At 38.3% G+C, this 24,261-nt stretch overlaps 1 protein-coding gene across 7 annotated transcripts in view; it reads left to right on the top strand.

The window, feature by feature from the left end:
• Nucleotides 1–24,261, top strand: part of SLC4A4 (solute carrier family 4 member 4) — a 350,238-nt gene that overhangs the window by 220,246 nt on the left and 105,731 nt on the right. For all 7 annotated transcript variants that reach the window (XM_082838378.1, XM_082838380.1, XM_082838376.1 and 4 more), the window contains 2 exons: nt 15,569–15,726; nt 22,429–22,516. In XM_082838378.1, coding sequence (XP_082694504.1) covers nt 15,569–15,726; nt 22,429–22,516 — 246 coding nt within the window. The remainder of the gene's footprint in view (nt 1–15,568; nt 15,727–22,428; nt 22,517–24,261) is intronic.

The raw sequence follows: 24,261 nt of genomic DNA on the forward strand, positions 1-24,261 counted from the left end.
TTGGGGTGGGAGAAGGAGAACTGTAAACAGTCACTGCTTTTAAGATATTAATAGTTAGAGTGAGAGTTAGAAGTAAAGCATGTCATGTATTTTTTTTTTTCCTGCTGAAAACACAGTCATTCAAGGTCAAGTGTGTCATTCTGAGGGAATGCAGATAAAATGGTGCCCTTACTGTGAGCCATTATACTTGTTTTACAGTATAGCTGCACTGATACACCCACGCTCACCTAAACCTTCAGTGTATCTGATTTTTTCTAGCCTTACCATGGTGAAAATAGCTCTGCAAACTTTTGAAGTTAAAACTCATGCAGTGATTCACTTGGTAGAATTAACTTACCTAGAGAGGTACTGTACTGGATGAATATATGTTTTTAAGTCCATGATACAGACTGGGCAGAGAGATTTCTATCTAAATTCAGAGAATTGGATATCTGAATTAAATATAGTGCCAACGTAACTACTTTTTTCCTTTGGGAGAGAGAAATTTTATTATTTTTCCAATCATCTGTTTCCCATAGATCCTAGGATTATATTAAAACTCTGACATCATAATTATTGTTACTATTTATTGAATATCCACTGTGCTATTTCAGGCACCGTACTAGGAGCTTTTTACATATTATTTACAACATGTGATGTATTATTATCAACCTCACTTTACAGATGAAGAGGCTAAATGCAGAAGATAAGTTACTGTGATCTTTTCAGCAACTGTTGCTTAGGTTATAATACAATAAAAATTGAGGACACAGATATTTTTAGTGCTCAGCCAGATTCTCACTGGTGTACCCGTTATTCTTCAGTATTGGTGAAATATTTGCTTTTATCCAGGTATTCAGCAAGTCCTGTATATTCTGCCTTTTAATTTTTCTCAAATCTGTTTTCAACATTCTGTCTCCACTGATGTTTTTTAGGCTCAGAGTCTCATAATATTCCCCCATTTAACACATGTATTGAGAGGTCTATTACTTGCTCAGCACTGAGCTGAAACATTTTCAAACATCATCTCATTTACTCCTCTTAACTCCATGAGTGGGTCACTTATTATCCCCATTTTACAGATGAGGAAACTCAGCTTAAAGACATGAAGTAATTTGCCCAAGGTAACCACAGCCAGGAAAAAGAAGAATTGAGATTTGCTGATAACTCTGACTGCAAAGCTCATTCTCTTTTTCTCCACTAATTTTTTTTTTTTTAACATCTTTCTTGGAGTTGGAGAGACCAGATAAACTGTGTGGTGCTGACAATAAACTGCAGCAGTTCAGTGAAAAACAAGATAACTATCTTGTGGGCTAGAACCGTCAATCAAAGAGAAATGAGGGATTTTAATTTATTTTATTATTTTAATTTTTAAATTTTTTTAACATCTTTGTTTGGAGTATAACTGCTTTATAATGGTGTGTTAGTTTCTGCTTTATAACAGAGTGAATCAGCTATACAGAAACATATATCCCCATATCCCCTACCTCTTGCATCTCCTTCCCACCCTCCCTATCCCACCCCTCCAGGTGGTCACAAAGCACCGAGCTGATTTCCCTGTGCTGTGCCGCTGCTTCCCACTAGCTATCTATTTTACATTTGGTAGTGTATATATGTCAATGCTACTCTTTAATTTCATCCCAGCTTACCCTTACCCCTCCCCGTGTCCTCAAGCCCATGCTCTATGTCTGCATCTTTATTTCTGTCCTGCCCCTAGGTTCTTCAGAACCTTTTTTTTTTTTTAGATCCCATATAGATGTGTTGGCATATGGTATTTTTTTTTCTCTTTCTGACTTACTTCACTCTGAATGACAGTCTCTAGGTCCATCCACCTCATTACACATAACTCAGTTTCATTCCTTTTTATGGCTGAGTAATATTCCATTGTATATATGTGCCACATCTTCTTTATCCATTCATCTGTTGATGGACACTTAGGTTGCTTCCATGTCCTGGCTATTGTAAATAGAGCTGCAGTGAACATTGTGGTACGTGACTCTTTTTGAATTATGGTTTTCTCAGGGTATATGCCCAGGAGTGGGATTGCTGGGTCATATGGTAGTTCTATTTTTAGTTTTTTAAGGAACCTCCATATTCTTCTCCATAGTGGCTGTATCAATTTACATTCCCACCAACAGTGCAAGAGGGTTCCCTTTTCTCCCCACCCTCTCCAGCATTTATTGTTTGTAGATTTTTTGATGATGGCCATTCTGACTGGTGTGAGATGATACCTCATTGTAGTTTTGATTTGCATTTCTCTAATGATTAGTGATGTTGAGCATCTTTTCATGTGTTTATTGGCAGTCTGTATAATCTCCAAGTTTAGCCTGGTGAAGCTTGGGCTCTGCAGACAGACAGACTTTGCTTTGAATCCTCCCTCTGCCTTTCCTAGTTTCTTGATCTTAGTCAAGCTGTGTAATCTCTAAATCTCATTTCCTCTGGTGTAAACAATGACAACAGTAACTGCTTGTAGAAAAGTGGTGAGAATTTAATAAAATAACACATGCAAAGTTCCTGGTCTGGTGCCTGTTGACTAAAAAGTGTTAGTAATCGTTAGTATTACTACTAATAATTTGAACTTATTATTGGAGACTTTTGTGCCTCTTGGTAACAACAATGCCTTTAAAGTGCAGTTTTACTAATCAGAGATTTGAAATCTTAAATTAGGAAGGGTTGCAATATGCAGTAATTCTCCAAAAGCAGGACTTCCTTTCAAAATCTCACTGATAAATCCTGGAGAAGGTAGGTCTTTACGGAACTTCGGCAGGGATTTAAAAAAAAAAAGCCACAATGAATGGTAGCTACCATGCAGCCCAAAAATAAAAGTTATTTTTCATTGACCTATGCTCATAAATTTTGGAATCGATAAAGACTTTTTGCTTCCCACCAGAGACCTTTCTTAAGTTTGCTTCCACCAAATGGAGCACTTTCCTTGGAGCCTTCAGTATCCTTGCTTTTATCTGTGCAGAATGTAAAGATGCCACAACACAGGCATGATCACATGGATTCCAGGCATTTAAGAAACATGTAGTGAACATTTCCTGCAAGGTGGTGCCTTTATAAGGCTTTGGGGAAACAAAGTTGAATAATATGTAGTTTCTTTTCATAGGGTACTTTAGAACCCTTTTTAAAAGGTACTTATCATCTAAGAAGAGTCACAACCAAGCCAGTCAGTCAGTGCATTGTGATAAGTCTGTAACCTCAGAGGGAAGGTGAGGGTCCTGTGAACAAAGTCAGGGAAGGTTGGGGCAGTCCAGGTCAGGCTTGGCTAGAGTTTGGAGGCATAGGGTTGTAGTTAGCATCTAAGGGGACATCTGGGTAGAGGGCATTTCCCACCAGATAGATTAATGATTATTTCGAGTTTCCTTCCCTGACCTGCCTTTATGTATGGTGGAGTTCATCACACAACAATGAAAGAGGAAAAAGAACTTTTAAAAACGTTACCCAACTCATTTAGCACCTAAAATTTGCAGGTTCTTGATTTTCTTTAAATACTTTTTAAAGTGCTATTTTTTATATGGATTTTCTGCTTTCCCTCTCTCTCTCTGTGACTCATTTTATTTTATGTAATTAAATCCTGTTGAATACTTTAAAATGTGCTTCCTAAATTTTTTTTTTTTTTTTTTTGCGGTTTGCGGGCCTCTCACTGTTGTGGCCTCTCCCGTTGCGGAGCACAGGCTCCGGACGCGCAGGCTCAGCGGCCATGGCTCACGGGCCCAGCCGCTCCGCGGCACGTGGGATCTTTCCGGACCGGGGCACGAACCCGTGTCCCCTGCACTGGCAGGCGGACTCTCAACCACTGCGCCACCAGGGAAACCCCCTAAAATTTTTAAAGGATATCTGTATAGCACCTAAACCATTGCAGATGCTTAACATTGGTTTGCTATGTAAAAGGTTTAGAAGTTTCAGGACAATATCTTGTAAACTTCAGGTAGTAAAATATATGCATCAGAAATGTGAGGGTTTCACAGTGTAGTGAAGTGGATAGAATTCACATTCTGGCTTGGCCATTTAGCTGTATGAATTTCATTGAAGTCCTTTAAACTGTTTGAACTTTTGTTTCCCTCATCTGTAAAATGGTTAAATAGTACATTTCTTGTAAACTTTCTGTAAGAATTCAAGTAACACAGTAAATGTGAAAATGTTTTAAACACTGTAAATAGCTATAAACATATTGATATTTTTTAGCGATGTAAGACAAAAAAATGTGACTAGAGATTTTGACAAGTTGATTTTTAAAAACTAGGTCAGCACTTGAAATTTCATCCTATTTAGGAAATCAGAACTGATGGATTGTGCTTAATGTTATATTTAGTTTAATAGCCATTTGTAAATGTGCTGCTTTGCAGAATCATTTGCATTAATCGTGGTGAGATGTCTATATTTGGAAGGAAAAATTAGGAAATCAAATTATCACCCTCAGGGGACTGTTTTCATTTTGTATTTTAAAAAATGGAATAAGTGAAAGTAGAATAGCGTTCAGAAAGTAAAAACACGTAGCCAGAGAACCTTTTGGCATTTTGTCTTATTTAATGACTTTGCCCTCTTTCATATTTTATACACTCTAGAAATCTCAGACCATATCGTAGAAGTTCTTAAGTGATTGTCTAAATTTTGGATTCTTTAGGCAATCAAGCAATAGCTCCTCTTTTTAGCCTCTTAGACATTGGGCTGATGGTTTTTAAATTTAGCCAGTGAAAATATTCTTCTAAATTACAGCTTGAAGGTAACCTAAAGGTCAGTCAATAAAGACAATACAAAAAACGTTTAAAGTAATTATTCCGGCAGTTCTCTCTATCACACCAAATAAGTCCTATCCCACAAATTTGCTTACTGGATGAGTAAAGACTGTCTTTATTTAACAGGAAAGTTTTGAGATAATTTTTCTTGCATATTCTTAAAATAAAGAGCAATACCCGATTAAGCTTATAAAACAGCAATTTCTATCTTTTTCCTTGTTCTGACGTTTCCTTGTTGGGCAACCACACAATTTACAGTAAAGAAGTGAGATTTAGGAATGGAATGCTGGGGTGTGTTTAAGATGGTATTTGTCTAGGCTACTTAGGAACACCCAAACCTGCTCTCAGCCCAACACTCCCGAGAAGATCATGCCAGGAAATATGTACACAGAGCATCAAAGGCCAAGGAACTCTTTCTTACTGACTGAGGCTTTGACTGCAAACCCCATAGCAGAACCCTGGTGACCTAGGCAGAGCCTTCTGCCTCATCTTGGTAGCTGTGAAGAGCCTAGAAGCAAAAGAGACTCCTTGTACTAGGAACTCAAGAGTAGGCCTGCTCTTTGCACTGAGAACCCCCTACTACAAAGAAAGGCTAGAACAGAGATTTCAGTGAAAAGAACTATTTTCCTAGTACCTGAGAAAAGCTAGTGTAAACGAATTGACTTTTAGAATTTGATTAGTTCAGATCAGTCCTCTTCTTCCTTGGATGTGGGATGAGAGGGCTGCTGGAAACTTGGGGGAGGGTGGACGATAGGGACAGTCTTCAGTTAACCATAGAGGTCAAATGGAGGCAGTGCACTGGTCTCCACCTATCATACTCTAGGACCCCCAGCATTTGAGATGGTAGGTCTGTTCCAAATATATACACATAGTTCTTGGTAGGTCAAATCTATTTCAAAATTATCCCAGGGATTAGTTTTCACAAGGCTGCTTTTGATGGACTGCTTTTTCTTCCCACCCCTGTTGGAGGCTAATTTTAACCTGAGAGAAGTATACTGGGTTAGGTTATATTATATTTATGTTGAGTAGTGAGAGATTAGGGTTTGTATACCATTGGAAGGTAAAGGCAGGAATATGTCACCTCCGACATAGCACAATCAGGTGGTCTCCTGGATATGCATAGTAGGAAGAAAGAAGGCAGTAGAAAGGTTTACTTTCCATGTTGGAGAAACTAAAAAGAAGGTGGGGGAGGAGTGAGCCCCACATGTTTTTGTATCTTGCTAGGCATTTTACCTCTTATCTCTTCTAATCTTTACAAAAGCCTTTGACGTATGAGGTAGGACTTTGGAATACAGTTTTAGTTTTTCACCATCCTTGACTTCCTTTAAAGACTTCCTGCCAAGGGAGCACTACATGTAAGCAGAATTGGAATGAAATAACCGTTTGTTTATTAAGACACCCATTGTAGTATAATTGTTTTATTAAAGTGAAACATATTTGTGATAAAATCTACTTGATAATTTTTTACAATATGGACACATGATCAGCATAGCACATTTGGTTTTTTAATGTCATGATTTCTTCTCTTATTTTTATTATTACCTTCTTTGAGTTCATTTGCTGTTTTATACTTATTCCTTGAGATATATAGTATTTAGATCGTCAAACTTTAGCTTTTCTTCTTTGGAAATGTTTGCACTTAGGCTATGAATTTTACTCCATGCACTTGTTTAGCTGCATTCCACAAATTTTGATACATCCTATTTTCAAATTATGAATAATACTGACTTTAACCAGTCATAGATACATGTTTTAATCTCTAGGACATCTGGTTTGTTTTTTAAATGGATTCTTCTGAAAGTCTGCATCTCATCAGTGTTTTAAAACTATGATTATTTCAAAGTCTATCTCTGATAACTATAATATGTAGCTCCTTTAAATTTGTTTCTAATTTCTATTTTTTTTCTCTTGGGTTCTAGTCAATTGATCTTGTCTACTAGTATGCCTAGCAATTTCTGATTGAATGTCAGATACTATGTATATATGTTATATATATATATATTATATATATAGTAGAGCTAATTTGATATTCTGTTTGATATTTGATAACATGATAATGTTATTTTTCTTCAGAGATTATTTCTTTTGCTTTTGGCTGGCATTTAGGCTGGGGGCAGGCCAACTTAATATTTAGTCTGGAATTGAGCTGATTGGAAGCTAGGTTTCAGTCTTTATGTGGGTTGGTTTATTACTAGTTTGCCCTTTTGCCTTTAGTCTTGTCCTTTAGGGATCCCAACTGAATGCCTGGCATGTTTGCCCATCACTTTGAGACTGCTGAAGGCTCTGTTCAATTTTTGAATCTCTTCAGCTACTTAGGAATCATCAAATGCCTTTAGAAGAAAAAGATGAGCTGAATTTAGCCTCACCTTTATGCAGTTTCCTTCTTCAGGGACATTGGCTCTTTAGGTTTTTAATGTCATAGTAACTTTCTGATTCCTTTAAACAGCTTATAGAAATCCAGCTTTTCAGTTTTTCTTACTGGAAGGGTTGGTGTGATGGAAGCTAATTTACAATAACTGGAACTGAAGTCTCTCAGAAACATTATTTAGGTTGGAAATTTCTAGTTTACCAAATATACAGCTCCGTGTCTAAAACCACCCATGCAGAATCTAAATTCTGGGATTGACAGACTTAGGAAACATGAGTTATGATGGAGTTATAATTGAGCATAGGAAACTGACTCTGAATCTTCTTATTTAACCAGCCATGTGGATTAGGAAGTAAAGTCTCTTTTATCCATTAATTTGTCTTGCTGTAAGAGAAAATAGCTTGCGTCTTGTCTTCAAGGCATTGCAACCCTTTCATTAGGAAAAATCCCAATGAATTTGTCAAACTTTATTCATCATATTGGCCACTTTTCCCAAGGTGTAGAAAAAGGGAGTGGGCAGAGGAAGAATCATTTCACTTATGGTGAGTGAGAGAACACTTTTCTTCCTATCTTAACAGTTAATATTGTTAGCATATAGTAGATGAATAAATTCATACTCAGAGAGCATAATTCACTAAGATGCTGTTTGATCCAGGCAATCCCTCATACTTTTGAGTTCCTTGAATCTTTTTTTTTTTTTTTTTTTTTTTGGCGGTTCGCGGGCCTCTCACTGTTGTGGCCTCTCCCGCTGCGGAGCACAGGCTCCGGACGCACAGGCTCAGCGGCCATGGCTCACGGGCCCAGCCGCTCCGCGGCATGTGGGATCTTCCCGGACCGGGGCACGAACCTGCGTCCCCTGCATCGGCAGGCGGACTCTCAACCACTGAGCCACCAGGGAAGCCCAAGTTTCTTGAATCTTAAGTTTTCATAGCATATAATTATTTTCCAATGCCATATCTTAGACACTGCTCAGGAGTCAACCTCAGTGAGATTAAAAGGTAGAGTGATCATATAACTTTTTTCCTTAGCCCAAAACACTTTTGAGAATGAAAGAAGGTAATATTAATAATTACAGCAGGACAGTGGTGTAAACTGAGGCTGTCATATGTATCACTAAACTGATAATTATGGTGACCCTATTTTACCACTAATGCAGATACCTTTGCACTGGAAGGACATGGTACTAGGGTGACCTAGAATGATTTTGAGATTACCAGATGAGTTTGTTTGGGAAACAATAAGAGCTGGAAATTTTCAAAGAGAATGGAAAGGAGGAAATCAGCAGGAAAAAGAGAAAATAAGCTAAGAAGAAGAAAATAAGAGAGAAAAGAACACCAATAAGGAAGCCGGGAATAAGCTCTTTGCTCAGGAAAAGCAGGTGGTTGTTAGCCTGTTGACAGGAGGCATTAGGCAGGGTGAATTGAGAATAAGCACAGATTAGAAGATTAAAATCATTCTTCTGGAGAGGAAAAGAGAATGTATGGAATGGGGGTAGATGTAAGCTTTGGAAAAATAATGAAAAAGTGTACTCAAATTCAAATGGTTTTTGAAACAACACTTGTAGTAAGGGCATTGAACAGCCTATAGGCTGTTCTAATAAATCAGACTCAAATGACAAATCGTGAGTACTCCTGGTTATAAATGACACTTGTACACTTATTTTAACCTGTGCTAATAATGGCAAAGAAAAAGAGGTAGGGTTTAGGTACTTGCCTAGTGACTGAGGAATAATATGATAGCCTGGACCTACTTACCAGGTGATGCTGCAGGTCTGAGGATGATGGCAAGAAGGCAAGGACGCCATAATGGTATCCCAGTCAATCAAGATTGATTACAGTTACACTGTGACAGGTCCCATGTAGAAAACCTAAAATTGTAATACAAACTGTTTTCATAGGAAAGGGCAGGAGAATCTAAGACCTGAGTGGAATATGGAAGATTGATTTTTTTCAATTAGCTATATGTGATGCATATTGCTTGTGTATGAGTAACTTTCCCATCATCACATGGGTGGGCATCCCAAGTAAGCTATCTCTGTTATAATCAGTCTACTTGTTCTGCTTTATCCCTTCATAATTTCTAGTTTCTTGATATGCTAGTACTCTGATCACTGGGTTGTTAGAAAACTGCTCAGAGAGTAAGGAAGGTTAAGAAATTCTAAGAGTAAATATTTATGGCAGAGGGCAAGCCGTATACTTCTGAGTAATTGTAGCAAGACCTTACTTCGGAAGAAAGAATACAGGCTAATATAAAAGGAACCTGAAATGTACACCCCTGGATTCACAGAGTTGGTGATGTTACCTGGTAAAGACAAAAAAGTGTCCCCAAATCGCTGAGCTAGCCAAAGTATCTTTTTACCAATTGTACCTCCACATGGCAGCCCTTTGAAATCCATTTCTTTGGAATCAAGTTTGGCTAAAGGAATTTTTTTCCACCGTGTGTGTTCTTATAGTTGGCCCTGCATAAAATCCAGGCTGGGTATCCCTTGGAGAATCAGCTAATGATTCATAAGAAAAGAATGTCAAACTTTATCATTGGAATTCAATCCAGATGAATTTATTGGGTGATCTTCAACCTGATTTGAAAGCCTTAAAGTCTGTTCTTATTTTCATTATCTTTCATTATCTTTTCATTATCTTTTATAACCAATAAAAGAATGGTTATTCTTCACCATTCTGTGTAATGTTGACAGGTTGTTTTTTGTTGTGTTTTTTTTTTTGTGGTACGTGGGCCTCTCACTGTTGTGGCCTCTCCCGCTGCGGAGCACAGGCTTCAGACACGCAGGCCCAGCGGCTGTGGCTCACGGGCCCAGCCGCTCCACGGCATGTGGGATCTTCCCGGACCGGGGCACGAACCCATATCCCCTGCATCGGCAGGTGGACCCTCAACCACCGCGCCACCAGGGAAGCCCTGACAGGCTTTTTTTGTTAGTACTTTATTATTGTTCACATTTTATTGTGTAAGCCCAGAAATGGTTTTTATACTTCAGTCATTAGTTCTTCCTTTATCAAATATTATTGAGGTACTTGGAAAAGAGAACCCGTATGAATCAGTATTTGATGAGCCCACCTTTATGAGAGGGATCTTTAAACCTTGATCCAGAGAAGAGCCTTCCTTGAACTCTGTTGCCGGGTGTGATTGCTATGTTTTGTGACCTCCGTTGAACAATATACCTTTCGTATTGCTTCATGTTTCTTCTTTCCTTAGAGCTATTTCTATAGTTGCTTCTCTTTGTTGGACTATAAACTTCAGGAGAGTAGGGTCTGTCTGTTCTCTGCAGTGCCCATTATCAGACCTTGTACCTTGGAGGCACCCATTAAATTTGAAGAGAATTAAATGGAGCTGAGAGTAGGATTAAATGGGAGATGAGAAAATTTCTGTCTCAAACAGCATTTTAAAATCTGTTCTCATATCAAAATATGCCTTATTTATCTCCTAGTGGGAGATAAAGCATTCCTAGGCATATAGGCATATTCAAAACTCTAAGAGAGTGTATAGTATAGAAACTTATTTAATTCTATTTAACATGGTATTCCTCAAATTTATTTGACAAATAAACTTTTTTGAAGGGTCTGGACTTCAGTAGACAGAAATCACCTCAAATTAATATAAACCCTAAATGGAATTTTCTGGCTTATATAACTAGTGAGAATTCTTATTGAGTTCACAGAATGGAGAAGCTGCAGGACCTCAGGGCCTGGGCTGCTGGAGACTCAGCAGTCTCTCTTTTCATCCATTTTTCTCTCCTGATTTTGTGTTTCATTTTGGGTATTGACCTCATTCTCTCCTAGTGTGGACAGTACTGTGAAAGGCCCTTTCAACAAAGAGGGGAACAACCTCAGGTGAAAGGGAAATATTGGTTTTTACACATTTGAGTATTAATTTTCCAAAATGTTTTGGTCCCTGTGTGAATAGTAACACTGTTACCAATCACTGTTTACCAAGATAGGCCATATCTAGGCCTTTTGTCCACTTAGATGGCTTGGCTAGTGGTGGGATGCCCAGTACCTACTACTTTCAAAGAAGCATTAGAAAAGCTTATTGTGAAGAGCAGAAATAATAACCATCATTCATTCATTCAACAAATATTTATTCAGCTTTTCTCCTAAGCATTAGGGATACAACACTGAACAAAAGAAATGTATATTCCTACTATTAGGGAGCTTACATTCTAGTGGGTAGTCTAGTGGGGAGATAATAAAGAAGATAAGTAAAACATGCAACATGCTTGACTATAATAAATACAAAGAACTAAAAAATGAGGCAGGAAGGAGGAGTAAGAAGAATCTGTGGGGAGAGGGAGGTTGAAATTTTAACTAATGTGACCAGGGAAATTCTGACTGATGAGGAAGTGACTTAAGTAAAGATCTGAAGGAAATGAGGAAGGAAGCCCTGCAGACATTCCATTCAGAGGCAACAGCAGGTGTAAAGGCCCTGAGGTAAGAGTGTGCCTGGCGAGTTTTAGGGAGGACTTGGAGGCTAGAGTGGGGGGTCAGGAGAAGACTGGGAAAAGATAGTAGGAAAGGAGGTCAGGGAACTGACGGGGAGCCAGATGATGCTGGGGTTGCAGCTTGTCATAAAGATATTGTCTTGCCTCTCAGTGAAATGGGGCCAACAGAGGGTTTTATCTGACTCCTGATTTGATTGCTCTGGCTGCTCTGGAGAACTGACTGGGGGCAAGGGCAGAAGCAGATAATCCAGCCGGGAGACCAATGCCATAACCCAGGAGAGAGATGCTCGTAATGTGGACCAGGGTGGTGGCAGTGAAGATGGTGAGAAATGGTTGGATTCTGGATATACGTTGACTATAAATCCAACAGGATTTGCTGATAAGATGGGGTGTGAGAGGAGGAGATGTTGGGATGACAGCAAGGTTTGGGCCTGAGGAGTGGAAGAATGGAGCTGCCATTAACCAGATGAGGAAGACTCCAGGGAGAGCTAGTTTGAGGGGACTCTTAGGGGGCTCAGTTTTGGATTTGTGAACTTTGCAATGCTTATTAGACATCCAAGTAGAGGTGTTACAGGACTGGAGTTCAGGGAAGAGGTCCTGGCTGAAGATACAAATTTGTAAGTCATCAGTATGTAGATGGTATTTGAAGGCATGGGACTTGATTGAGATCACCCAGGGAGTGTGTGTAGAAAGAAAAGAGCCATCAAAGGACTAAGTTCTGGGACGCCTCATGTGCCACACGTTTCTGTTTTAGAATTGCTATTAGTTTGTCCAAGAACACTAGTATTCCACAAACACAGTTTGAGGTATGCTGATCTAAAGGAACATATCTTTATAACTACTTCTCTTCAGAGCACATAGAATACAGTTCCTTTAGCTGTAAAAATATACTTCTGATTTTCCAAGATGGTACAGTCATCTCAGTAAAGGTACCATAGTCCTAGTAAAGCGTTTTGTGGAAGAAAATAGTTGACTGTGGAATATTCTCTGTGTGTTGTGGGTCAGGTAGTTGCTTAGTGATAGAAGATCCAGACATAGTTAGTATGGTCTAGAATGAGCCTCTAAAACCTCTCTAACTCTCCTGGGCATTTGATGGTCTTGTGGTCTGATTTTTAGTGCTACAGAGTTCATTCCTGCCATTCAAAATATTTATTACAGCTGAATTATGTGCAAAGTAAGTGTTTAGTACCACGGGGAATAAACTGTCCTAACCCTCAGGAAGCTCAGGAGAAAGACTTCACCTTCGGCAAACGTGTGATTCAGAAATGAATGCTTCTGGAATTGCCGAGGAGGAGCACTGAGGTAGTAGAAAGGCTTGTTCTGAGTTCTGAAGGTTTAGAAAAGGTAGAAATGAGGAAAGGACAGTTTTTGATCCTAAGTATGGGAGTCCAAGTACATAAAACAGAAGGAGATTATGATCAGATTGCTTGCCTAACTAGAGCAAAGAGTGCTGGAGAGAATTGGATTATTATAGAGCTTCTTGCACTGTGTTGGTAATGGGAGCTCTCTCTGGAAAGAGGTGGAAGAAGGTTACTCTTGCAGTGATAGTTTGTTATGCGTTTGTGTCACTTGACTGTACCCCACACTCTACTCTGTGTTACAGAGAACAATTCATTACTGTAACTTTCTTAGGCTGTAATAACAATTCTGGCAATTTGATGTTTTTAGACCATTCCCGTGGCTGCTCTTTTCATATCTGTAGAACGTAAACAGAGTTTTTTGAAATATTAGTATTTTTTGAAGGATTAATGGTGTAAACTTTGGAAAAGGCTTTTACTGCTAGAAGTAGTCATGTTTCTGACATCTAAAAATATATATCTTGCCTTTGCTTTATTTTTCTTTTTGGTTTCCACTAAATTATTAACCCCAACTTCCTTTTTTTTTTGACTCACAGCTTTCTTCTTGTATGAAGTACCAAATGAAAGAATCTCATAAAAATGCTACTGAGGGTGATAGTTTGGGGGAATTAACTGTCATGGCGCTTATTTTCCCTAATTAAGAACTCTTTAAATGGAAATTGAAAATTAAATGTTACTATAATTTTTCATTACTGGGGAAAATTGGACCATGTCTCCCACTTCCCATATCAGCAATAATCCATGGCAAAAAAAGTTCACTGTTAACTTTTTGACTTGAGGGGAGAGACATTCATATTGATGATAAGTGTATCCTAGAAGTCTGTGTGTTTCATAAGGTCCTGCAAAATTCTTATCTCCATCCTTTTATGATTGTTGAGATGTTCTCCTTGAGCTTTTGGGAGATGTTTCCCACTCGCTGAAGGGTGCTTGAACAATCCTACTCTAAGTGGGAGCTGGGGAGGAGGGGAAAGGAACGTATAACAGCTACAATATAACTTTTCAAAGTGACTGTTAAGCAACATTTACTCTCCAAGAAAACCACTTTACCCCTTTACCTTTCTCCTCAAGCTCCCATGTACATCCCACCTCCTCCTCACCATCAGATCACTCATATTTCACTGCAAAAATGTAAGTCCTCAGAAGCCCTCATCTTCACCCCACAAACTTGCCAGATCACCCCCATCTGTACCCTGCCTTCCCTAGCTGGGATTGATGAGCGCTCTGTGTTTCACCTGAAGTTAATCCCTCTACCTGTGCTGTGGACATCATCTCATCATCTCAGTAGTTCACGGTTGCTTGAGCTGCTTTTGCATTTATCCCCTCTCTCCTACAGCAATAATCTGTCTCTACTGGATCATCCTCATGCACACTCCAAAGTGTTATCATATTTCCCGTTTAAAAAATCCCCTGTTTTATGCCTTCACCTACCTCCTTAATTCTTGGCTTTTCTTGGCAGCAACATTTCTCAAAATAATTCTCTCCATTCCCTGTCTCTTCTTCTTCACCTCTCATTCTTTACTGGGTAGCCTGGTGTCCACTGTAACAGCTCTTGTCAGGATCACCCAGCCCTTCCACCTTGCCAGATTCATTGGTTCCTTAGTTCTCATCTTATTTGAACTTCCAGCAGGCTTTGACTCAGCAGCTGATACCCTTTCCTTATTGAGCCCTTTCTTCACCTGACAGTTGATGAAGTCCTGGTTCTCTCCCTACGTCACTGGCTGCTCTTTTTCAATGTCTTCTGCTGATATCCCCTCCCGTTCCTATAAAAGGTAGAGTAGCCCGGCGTTTAGATCTTCTCCCTCTTCTCTACACTCACACCCGAGGTTGTGTCATCCTACCCCATGGTCTTAAATACTTCTTACATGGTGGTATCTCCTGAATTGATGTCTTTCTACTCCACGTTTCCACTTGGACTTTTAGTAGGTACGTTCCGTCTAAGACATCCAAAACTTCTTTCTGTGGCCTTCATTTCCTTTACCACCTGGTCCCCGCTAACCTCTGCAACTTCATTTGCTTCCCTTTCCTCTCCTTTTCTCCTGCAGCTCCCACCACACTTACCTACTTACTGTTCCCCTAACTGCCAAGCTCTTGCCTGTCTCAGAGGCTTTGCACTTGCTGCTCTCTTTGCCTACAGTGTTCTTTGCCCAGATCTTTGCTTGGCTTGTCCCCTCTCTCCAATGTCAAATGTATTTCTTCAGAGGCCTTCCCTGACCTCCCTGCCTAAAGCAGTACCCCCTTACGTGTTTTATTTTTCCTTCTCAGCACTTATCACTACTTTAAATCATACTTTACTTCTCCCCTGCTGGAATATGAGCTCAAGGAGGACATGTAATTAGTTGACGCATCCCTTATCCCTAAGGCTTAGATCAGTTCCTGGCTCATAGGAGACTCTCAACTCATTTATTGAGTGAATAAGTAAATGAATTGATATATATGTAAATATTGTTAAAACAATGTAAACCATGTGACTATACCCTCATGTAAACCATGTGACTCTACTCTCAATGTTTTTGAATTCAAAGTACAGAGAAATGTTTATTATGATAGAATGGTTAAACATAATAGAAGAATAGCTAGCCAGGGCTTGCCTGTTGCGTGTAGACTCATATAAAGGAAATTCTTTGAGTTCCCTTCTCTGGAAATAAGTTGTGTTTTCTTGGCTCTTCCCGTGCAGCTGAAGAATAAGTTCATGAAAAAACTGCCACGTGATGCCGAAGCCTCCAACGTGCTTGTTGGCGAGGTCAACTTCTTAGATTCTCCTTTCATTGCCTTTGTTCGGCTGCAGCAGGCCGTCATGCTGGGTGCCCTGACTGAGGTCCCTGTGCCCACAAGGTAAGCTGCTCCCTGACCCGCCGGGGTCCACAATGGGGTGATAGGGACAGCTTCTCTCCCTCAGGCTAGAGAACCAAGAGGATGAGGGTACATCCAAAGCAAGCATATTGGAAAGGTTTAACCCGAAATAATGGTTCAGTCTGATTTTCATGCTATCAGATTACTTGGCACTTGTACAGTAGTAATAATAATAACAATTATAATAATTCATTGGGCTACAGAACAGTTTCTTATGGATTAGTCTATTTAATCCTCATAATGATTTTTTTAAAGTATAAACTATAGGTATGTGGATTTTATAGATGAAGAAACTGAGTTTGAAAGTTTAAGTAACTTCTCTAAGATCATATAGATGGTGAATGATTCAAAGGTCAGAGTTGCTTTCATTTGCTCTCTGTTTTATTAGAAAATTGGTAGTGGGTACATACATACATGCATATGCACATTGTATATATAGACATGTCTATATGTATATATATAGACATGTCTATATGTATATTATATATACACATATGTAAAAATCATTTGCACACTTTACTGTTATGTGTTATGACTCATAAAGTTTTAAGAGGAAGCATATTACTCTTATTACAGTCATGTACTCATTACCCTGCACAATACTTTAGAAGTCATCCTCTTTTATTTCCTTCTGTAACTGAGCCCAGTAGAGGAGTTAGGAAGCTTGACTTCCGAAGTGCAATGGGTCAATAGAAGTTAATGCTTCACTTAAACTTGTGCTTAAGAAGAGTTTAAAGAGCAGTTTATAATCTTCAGGTTGACATTAGAAAATTATCATATAAATAGGACCTTTTTTTTTAGGAGGGTGCCTTTTGTGGGTCCCAGGGGACTTTTCTTTAGGTTTCCCACATGAGCAGGAAGGGCTGTGAATGCTCAGTGACCTCAGATGATCTGAGTGTGATCAACCAACAAGACAAGGGGGTCAAGGTTTGTTCTGAGCCAACTTAGGAGGCAAATCAGGAGAACATTTCCTATGGCCTCCCAATTTATAGGTTACAGGCCATTTTATCATACAGGCATTTTTACTCCATTTTTATATTTCTTAGACACCTAAAATAGGAATAATATTTGTCATATTACAATATAGGAATAATATAAGCAGTCATTGGACAAATAGCAGAGGAAAGGCGATTATCATATTCAATTAATGGGATTATCATGATTTGTGTTTTCTGTAACTTAGCTTTTTGCTTGAAAACATTCCAGCAGACCCTTGCAGTTCTATCTGAGCAATCACCTGGCGAACAGCTAGCTGACTCAGATCGTGGCCGAAGTCCAGCTTGTGTGTCCCTGTGGTTTTATTTTTGTCTCTTTGGACTAACTCTACTGGAGCTTGAAAGAAAAAAAAGTGTACCCAGAAGTGTTAAATTTCTCTTGCTTTTTCATTTTTATTATTACTTTTCTCTAGAAGCTACAAATAAAAAATATTTTAAAAGGCTTTTTGTTTAACAATAATACAAGTTCATTGAGTAGCAAGTCAGGACTATTTTTGTGTCCCTCTAATCTTCTGTTCCTGTCTGGTTCATTTTCTTCTGTACTGGAGGGTGGTACTAGTCTAGGGGTACAATCCAGCATCATTTGTATAGAGAAAAGGAGCCCAGGCAATTCAAGGGAATGTAATTCAATAATGTCGTAAAGCTGTTTCAGGGCAATAATCTGAATAATATATCCTAGCGTGTTGACATTTTTCCAGGAAGTAGTCTTATCCATTTGCTGTCCTCTGAACCAGGGCAAGCTGTAATCACTGAGTAGGGAGTCTCATTAGCTTTTTTGTGTATGAGTAATATGGGGCCATTTACAATGGCTGCATCCTGTGAAATCCAATAAAGGAAATCCTACAAGGAGTGTGGTAGTCATTGTGAAGGATGCCTCTGCACTCAGCCATGTGCTTTAACATGCATGCCACCCTGTTGTCCTGCAGGGAGACCCGAGAAGTCTGTTTCTGTGCACAACTTGTAACAACGGTCATTTTTCCTTTTGAAGGTGGAGGAATGTTAGGCTCTTTGGCTTATTATTATTATAATTATTACTATTTATCATAAACAGCATTACTACCGTGCATCTTTTAGGAAATGTGGTGGTAGCTGCTCCTTTTGTGTAGAGTCCACAAGTTTCTCTATCTACTCTGCTCTTGGCTTGATCTGTTTTAGCTTTCTGCTTGCAGCTGGACTCCTACCAACTGGATGGATGTTCTCCACGTAGGGGCCCTTCTTGCCATCCATGTGAAAGCAAATAAACTCTGTCCTTTGATCTCTGCTGACTTGCTAGGATACGTTTATGATTTTCTTAGCATCTTGCAGATACTTTGCTTGCTATCATCTTACACCTGTCCATAGAGGCTGCCACTCAGTCATATATAGGGGCCACATGGAGATGAACATAATTCCCATTTTATAGTTGAGAGGTGGAGGCACAGGGACGATTCACTACCAGTGCAGACTTCTGACTCCAAGGGCAGGCTTTTAGGGAAAATCTAAGGAGATATCCAGAATGGATTGGAATAAAATACTTGAGCGTTTTCCCATGAAGAATAATCAAAGTTCCTGATCAGTTTGTCCTTTTCTGACCTTGATTTTCACATCTAAGGCAAATAGTTATTCAGGGAGCTCTAGCCCTCTAAAAAATTAGAATGCTTATTACCCCTTTATATCACTGTAAGTTAATATATATTTTATGTTATAAATAACGATCTGCCTAAAAGCAGTTGTTTGTGCCTAATTGTCAAAACTATAAAAAATTGTATTAGAGGAATTGGGACGGAGGTCCTGCTAGTTCAGTTCTGTCTTGTGTGACAGTCTTCCAGTTGCTCACTGTAATATGGTTGGTTACGGTGGGCTTGCGGTCCTCATGAATTTATTGTGGAAGGTACAGTTTAGCCACATTTTCCAAAGCCACTAAATATGAGCACTGGGTTATTTGATTTGCTGTTGTTTTGAAGGAAGGGAGTAAAGGACTGATACATACTGAGTTTATTTTAGAAATAGCTGTGATATGTCAGGAAGGATGGGGGTGCACATCCTCTCTGAAAAGATTGAGTGGTTTAGGAAGGCTGGCTCTTTTTCTGATATTATGCTCTGTTTCTGCCTGTAATTGTTTTGTGAATGTGAGTATAGCCCAGTGGTTCTGGACACAGATCATCTGGTACTGATTTTTGTTGTGGAGAATGCTAGAGACATCCTCCCCAGGCACAATTAGTTGTATGGAAAAGCGAGCGCATAAGAGTAGAAGGGCCCCATGAAGATTCTCGAGACAACCAGGCACTATTAAAAATTCTAACTATGACTTGTTTCTAGTTTTGAGTGAATAAAAACAACTCAGCAACATAAATTATTTCCCCCAAGCCATCAACATGAGCTGTGCCCTTTCAGCCACACAAATTTGATGTTTACTCTAATTTGTTAATAAAGAAAAAAAGCTTCTGTTTAAAAAAAACATCTGTCCCTTGACAAAAAACAGCTTGAGTCATGAAAGAAGTTTTCAGTACATTATAAAAGCTGAGTTTGGCAAGAGGTACTTCTATCATAAAAGTTGTAACAGCTTTTGCTTCTTTGAGGGTTAAAGAGGAGAGAACATGTTTCAGGCAGAGGGAACTTCAACTTGATGAGTTTTTCTGTGTTGTTAGTTTTCCCAGATCTCTCATCCCCATTTCAACAACACAGTTCAAATTAGAGGCTTCTTAAGGGTCTGCTTTCCTACAGATGAAATTCTTGACCAGAGGTGATGTTTCCTGCTACTTGTAGATGTCCAGATTTCCTCTCTATATCATTCTAAGGAGATGGATTTACTGAATGGTTCCTGCCTGGAGTAATGTGAAAATTTTAACTGATATGTAATATTTTATTTCTATTTGGCACTTGATGATTTCCATTAAAGTATATATATATATAATATATAGATATAATATAAAATATAATATATAAGTATATATATAATATATAATAATTATAATATATTTTATATACAATAATAGATATGATATATAATATATTATATATATACTTACAATAATACATAAGAGAGTGTGTGTGTGTGTGTATATATATATATATATATATATATATATATATATATAATTTTTTTAAATAAAAATCACATTACCCAGTAAAGGGGAATTGTACCTTTGTATCTAGGTTAGTAAAACACTATAGCTCTCATATGCTGGGTTTATTGCTATAATAAATGTTATGGTCACCACTGGTCTATTACTGCCATTCATTCTTTGGTACTATTTAGTAAAGAGCAGAGTAAAAACTCGTAGAAAATGTATGCCCTCATCTTATAGTATTTAAGTTAGAGGATCCATTATTCTATCAGTTCTTGGACTAGTTACCCATTGTCTGCCAAAGTTTTTATTTGGGGACTGTTAATGACTGAGAGTATCTTCCTCACTTTCTAACAAGACACTATTTTGGCTTTGTTGCCATTTAGTCAACCTGATCATTAATTTATGTGTCAGTTGATAAATGTGCATTTCTATAATGTGTATTTCTAAATGTAAAATAATCATGATGGAGATACTAGGGAGAGGTAGGAAGAGGTAGAGAGTGGTTCTGGAAAGGTTTTAGATATTACGTATTACTTAGACACTAGTATTTAGATACATTGAAATAATAAAAAATGACGAGCAAAGGAAATCCGTTATCTAAAAATATATTTAGTAAAGCATCCAGGTGTTATGTATTTTCTCTTACTGCACCACATCTGCCTTCTTCTGCCTAAAACTATGGACTTATTGTCCTGCCTGACAGCTGGCCCTTCGTAGACAGGTAAATAGGATTGGGACATGTGACCAGCACTGTAGATGTTTCTTAATGAGATTTATATTTTACTGTAGTGGTTAAATATTTTTTTCGGGTGTTGCACTCAAATCAGTGATCCGCCCCTTCAGAAAAATGCATTGTACTGTCCATAAAAAAACACTTTATAATACTGTATGTAGTGGTATATAAATTAGGTCCAGCTTCAAAAGAAGAAAAGTTCTAGTTAGAAGAACTAAAATCTAATTCTAATAATGACTTCCTTCATACTTGAACAGACTTTCGCACCTGCTGATGGCTTTTGCTGTTTCTTCTACTGTGATAACACTTGAAAGCGAGTGTACCGCTCCACTCCAGAACTGGTTTCTAAGCAAATAAATACTGAATGGTTTTATGGTTATTCTGGTATAAAATATGGGTATTCAGACTTTCAGATTTACCTTCTTCCATTCTCAATTTGGTTTTTTTTTTTCTTCACTCTTTGGATTGAATTTTACGATGAAAAAAGGAACTACCTATTCAAGAGCATTTGGGAACAGACCCTAATACCTTGAAGAGTGCTTGCTATCAGTCCTTTCTTATTTAAAATGAGATGTATAGGATTAAATTAGTAAAAAAATAAAATTTTAGTAAGAAAAGTCCTAAGCCATTCCTGGTCCCATAAAATCTTACCGAAGTTTTCTTGTCTTCAGCTAAGTATCCACAACATCTTTCCCCAGAGTGACGTATGGAAGTCATAGTTGGATAGCTTTTCTCTGTGAAGTCACCACTCTGGTATATAGGTTGGGCAGGTATTATTAAGCAGAACCGTGTGCTGAAAAAAACAGGAGGTAAGAAGTCCTGTCTATCTACTCTGTCATTTATTAGGGACAGTCTTTGGGCTCATCCATAACTTCCTTGAACCTAGGTTTCTTCACCATTAAATGGAAATAAGATACCTGTCCTTATTGCAGAGGCTAGTAAGAGTTTAAATGATGTGTGAATGTGAAATGATTTACAGGCTTTAAAAAGCCGTGCAAACATAGGATATGATCATTTTTATTGTCCTTTTTATCTCCATGTTAGGTAAGACATGATCATAAATAAGCAAGGAAGGGATTTATCTAGTGTTGCCTTTTGTCTATGTTTTTAAATTCATTTACTTACTGGGTTTCCTGCTCCCCAGTTGAGACATGCATCTTTGCCCTTATGATCAGTGAGGGATTCCTTCCAACATGATAAGGGGTGAACTTAAGTGGAGATAAGCTCATTATTGCGAATTTCAGGACCTGCTTGCTATGGAACAGTGCTTTGTGCATTATCCAGAAAACAAGTTTGGAAAAGAAACTTGTTGACGCCCATGAAAGAATTTTAGCTGTGCATGGTGCTTTATTTTGAATTTCTCTCATATTTTTCTTTCTTTACTTTGGCTGTCAGCATGTGGCTTACTTGTAGAAGACTTGGTTTTTTGCTGACTCCCAGCCACTTCTGAGTAGAAATATTTCTTAAAAATATGGAGAGGATCATTTGTCATCATCCATATTGGGTAAAGAAACGTCAGAGAAAGAAGATGTACTAAGTCTTTCTCGTTATTGTGCTTAATGGGTTTTCTCCAAAGATTCTGAGAGTCAGAAGAAAGGGAGAGAGAGAAGAAAGTTTAGAAAAGAAAGATTGAATGACTCATAAAGTGAACCTTTCCTTCTCTGTGAAGAAGCTTCTCAGGTTTCCATGCTAAATTCTCCCTTGCTTCCAAATAAATGAAAAACAGTTTGTGTTTCACAACAACGTGAAAGAGTATCTTTCATATTAGCAAGAATATTACCTTTATTTTAAAGGTGAGTTCTAGACCTAACCGTTTTATGAATTAGGGTAAATGTGTCTCAGTGTTATGTGTGTTGAGTTTGATGAAATGTGTGTTATAGCCTTTGCTTCTTTCCTCTTCCATTAGGTTCTTGTTCATTCTCTTAGGTCCTAAGGGGAAAGCCAAGTCCTACCATGAGATTGGCAGAGCCATTGCCACCTTGATGTCTGATGAGGTAGGGAATCGGGAAGATGGTGATCTGTGAATGTCCTACTTGGGTTTTCATACTGTGAGTTGGCTGTCACAATTTATTCAGTTAGAATTATGTAGTTACCAACCTTCTTAAAACATGAGGTACAGTCGTTCATGCAAATGAGCTGACATCTGCATTTGATAGTTTTCAAAAAATAAATTTTATGTTAGAATAAGTCATATTTTCCTTTCTTCCTCTAAACTGAGGTATGTTAAATATTATTTAAAAGGTTCAAGACACTGTATTAACTTAATCTCTTAAAGTGTTTAATATATTAATTCTGGAAACTCGTGTCCATATACTGTGTTGTTTCAGAAATGATGGGTTCTATAAAATAATGCATAATAAAATGGATAATGCATTTTTTCCCTTAGGTATCAGAAAGTACCTGTCTTTGTGGTTTTCTTATCTTGTGGGAAGGAATGATACATATACTAAAATGCATTAGCAACTGTTACTGCAGAGCATCTAGTACGTCGGAATTATGACCATACTCTCCTAATAGCTTGAATGTCATTACACACATTGTAGACATGACGAAACTCCAAACTGGTCTCATAGGAGGAGAAATACTATGAGAATATAGGAGCACTAATTTCTGCTTTTGCATCTTTGTAGCTTACTATTTTCCCGAATGTTTTGTTTTTGCTTCATTGCTTGATATGTTAGCTTCTCCGTGTGTTAAGTGGAGAATAGAGCATTTAGCTATGGCAGTTCTATATGGTGATTACCAGATGGTTACTTAATCTGAGAGCATTGATGAATAGCAATGCTGTTTTTTTCCCCTTGAGGCAACTAAGCATCTCAGTGGGTTCTTTCATTTATTTTTGCATATTTATGATTTCTTTAAAAAAATGATTCCTCCTAAGATGTATCAATTAGAAATGCTTTAGGCTGCAAATGACAGAAAATTTGACTTATTGTGACTTAAACAATTTAGGGTTTATTTTGTTCACATATGAGGAAATTTGGAGGTAGGTGTTTGCTGGAGTTGGTTTAATTTAACTGCTTAATGATAAAATCAAGTGCCAAGGCTCTTGCTTTGTGGTCTTAAGATGGCTACTACCGTCAACTCCAGTCACGTCATCTGTATGCAAGGCAGGAGGAAGGAGGAGGGGAAGTGTTAGCTGTGTCTGTCTCTTTTAACAGGTATTCAAAAGCCCCTTCTTTTTTAATCTCATGGGTCAGAATTGCCCATCCTTATCGTCAGGGTAGGCTGGGAAAATGACGACTTTCCAGCCTCTACTAAGGGAAGTAGCAAGAGAAAATAAGGCTGTGGCCAATTGTGTCCACTACAGATGATATGCTGGCACTTTGTATTGCCCTCCCCTCAACCCCACAACCCCCAGACCATTGGTGTTGTTTGCTTGATAGCTTTTAAAAATTCTAATTGAGGAGAAGAGTCTTAGTAGCGATCTTTAAGAATAGGTAAGGGTATCAAATAAGGGCCACCTTCTCTCCTGGAGACTAAAGAATTTGACTTAACGAGGTATGAAAGTCTTAGGTTATGTGTAAAGGACTTTCAGATCATCAGCCAGGTTAGAGGAATGGAGCGATTGACAAAGAGGATTATGGACGTCTGGAGGCTCCTTCTTTGGATATTTGCATAAAAGACATAGAACATTTGCTGCCTTGGATGGTTTAGTTATTGCCTTGCTAAAAGATAGACAGATGATCACCTACTTAAAGCCCTTTGCTTTAACACACATTATTTGTGTGTTTGAGAG

Source organism: Leucopleurus acutus (genome assembly GCF_964270905.1).
Source record: "Leucopleurus acutus genome assembly, chromosome: 4".
Classification (NCBI taxonomy): domain Eukaryota; kingdom Metazoa; phylum Chordata; class Mammalia; order Artiodactyla; family Delphinidae; genus Leucopleurus; species Leucopleurus acutus.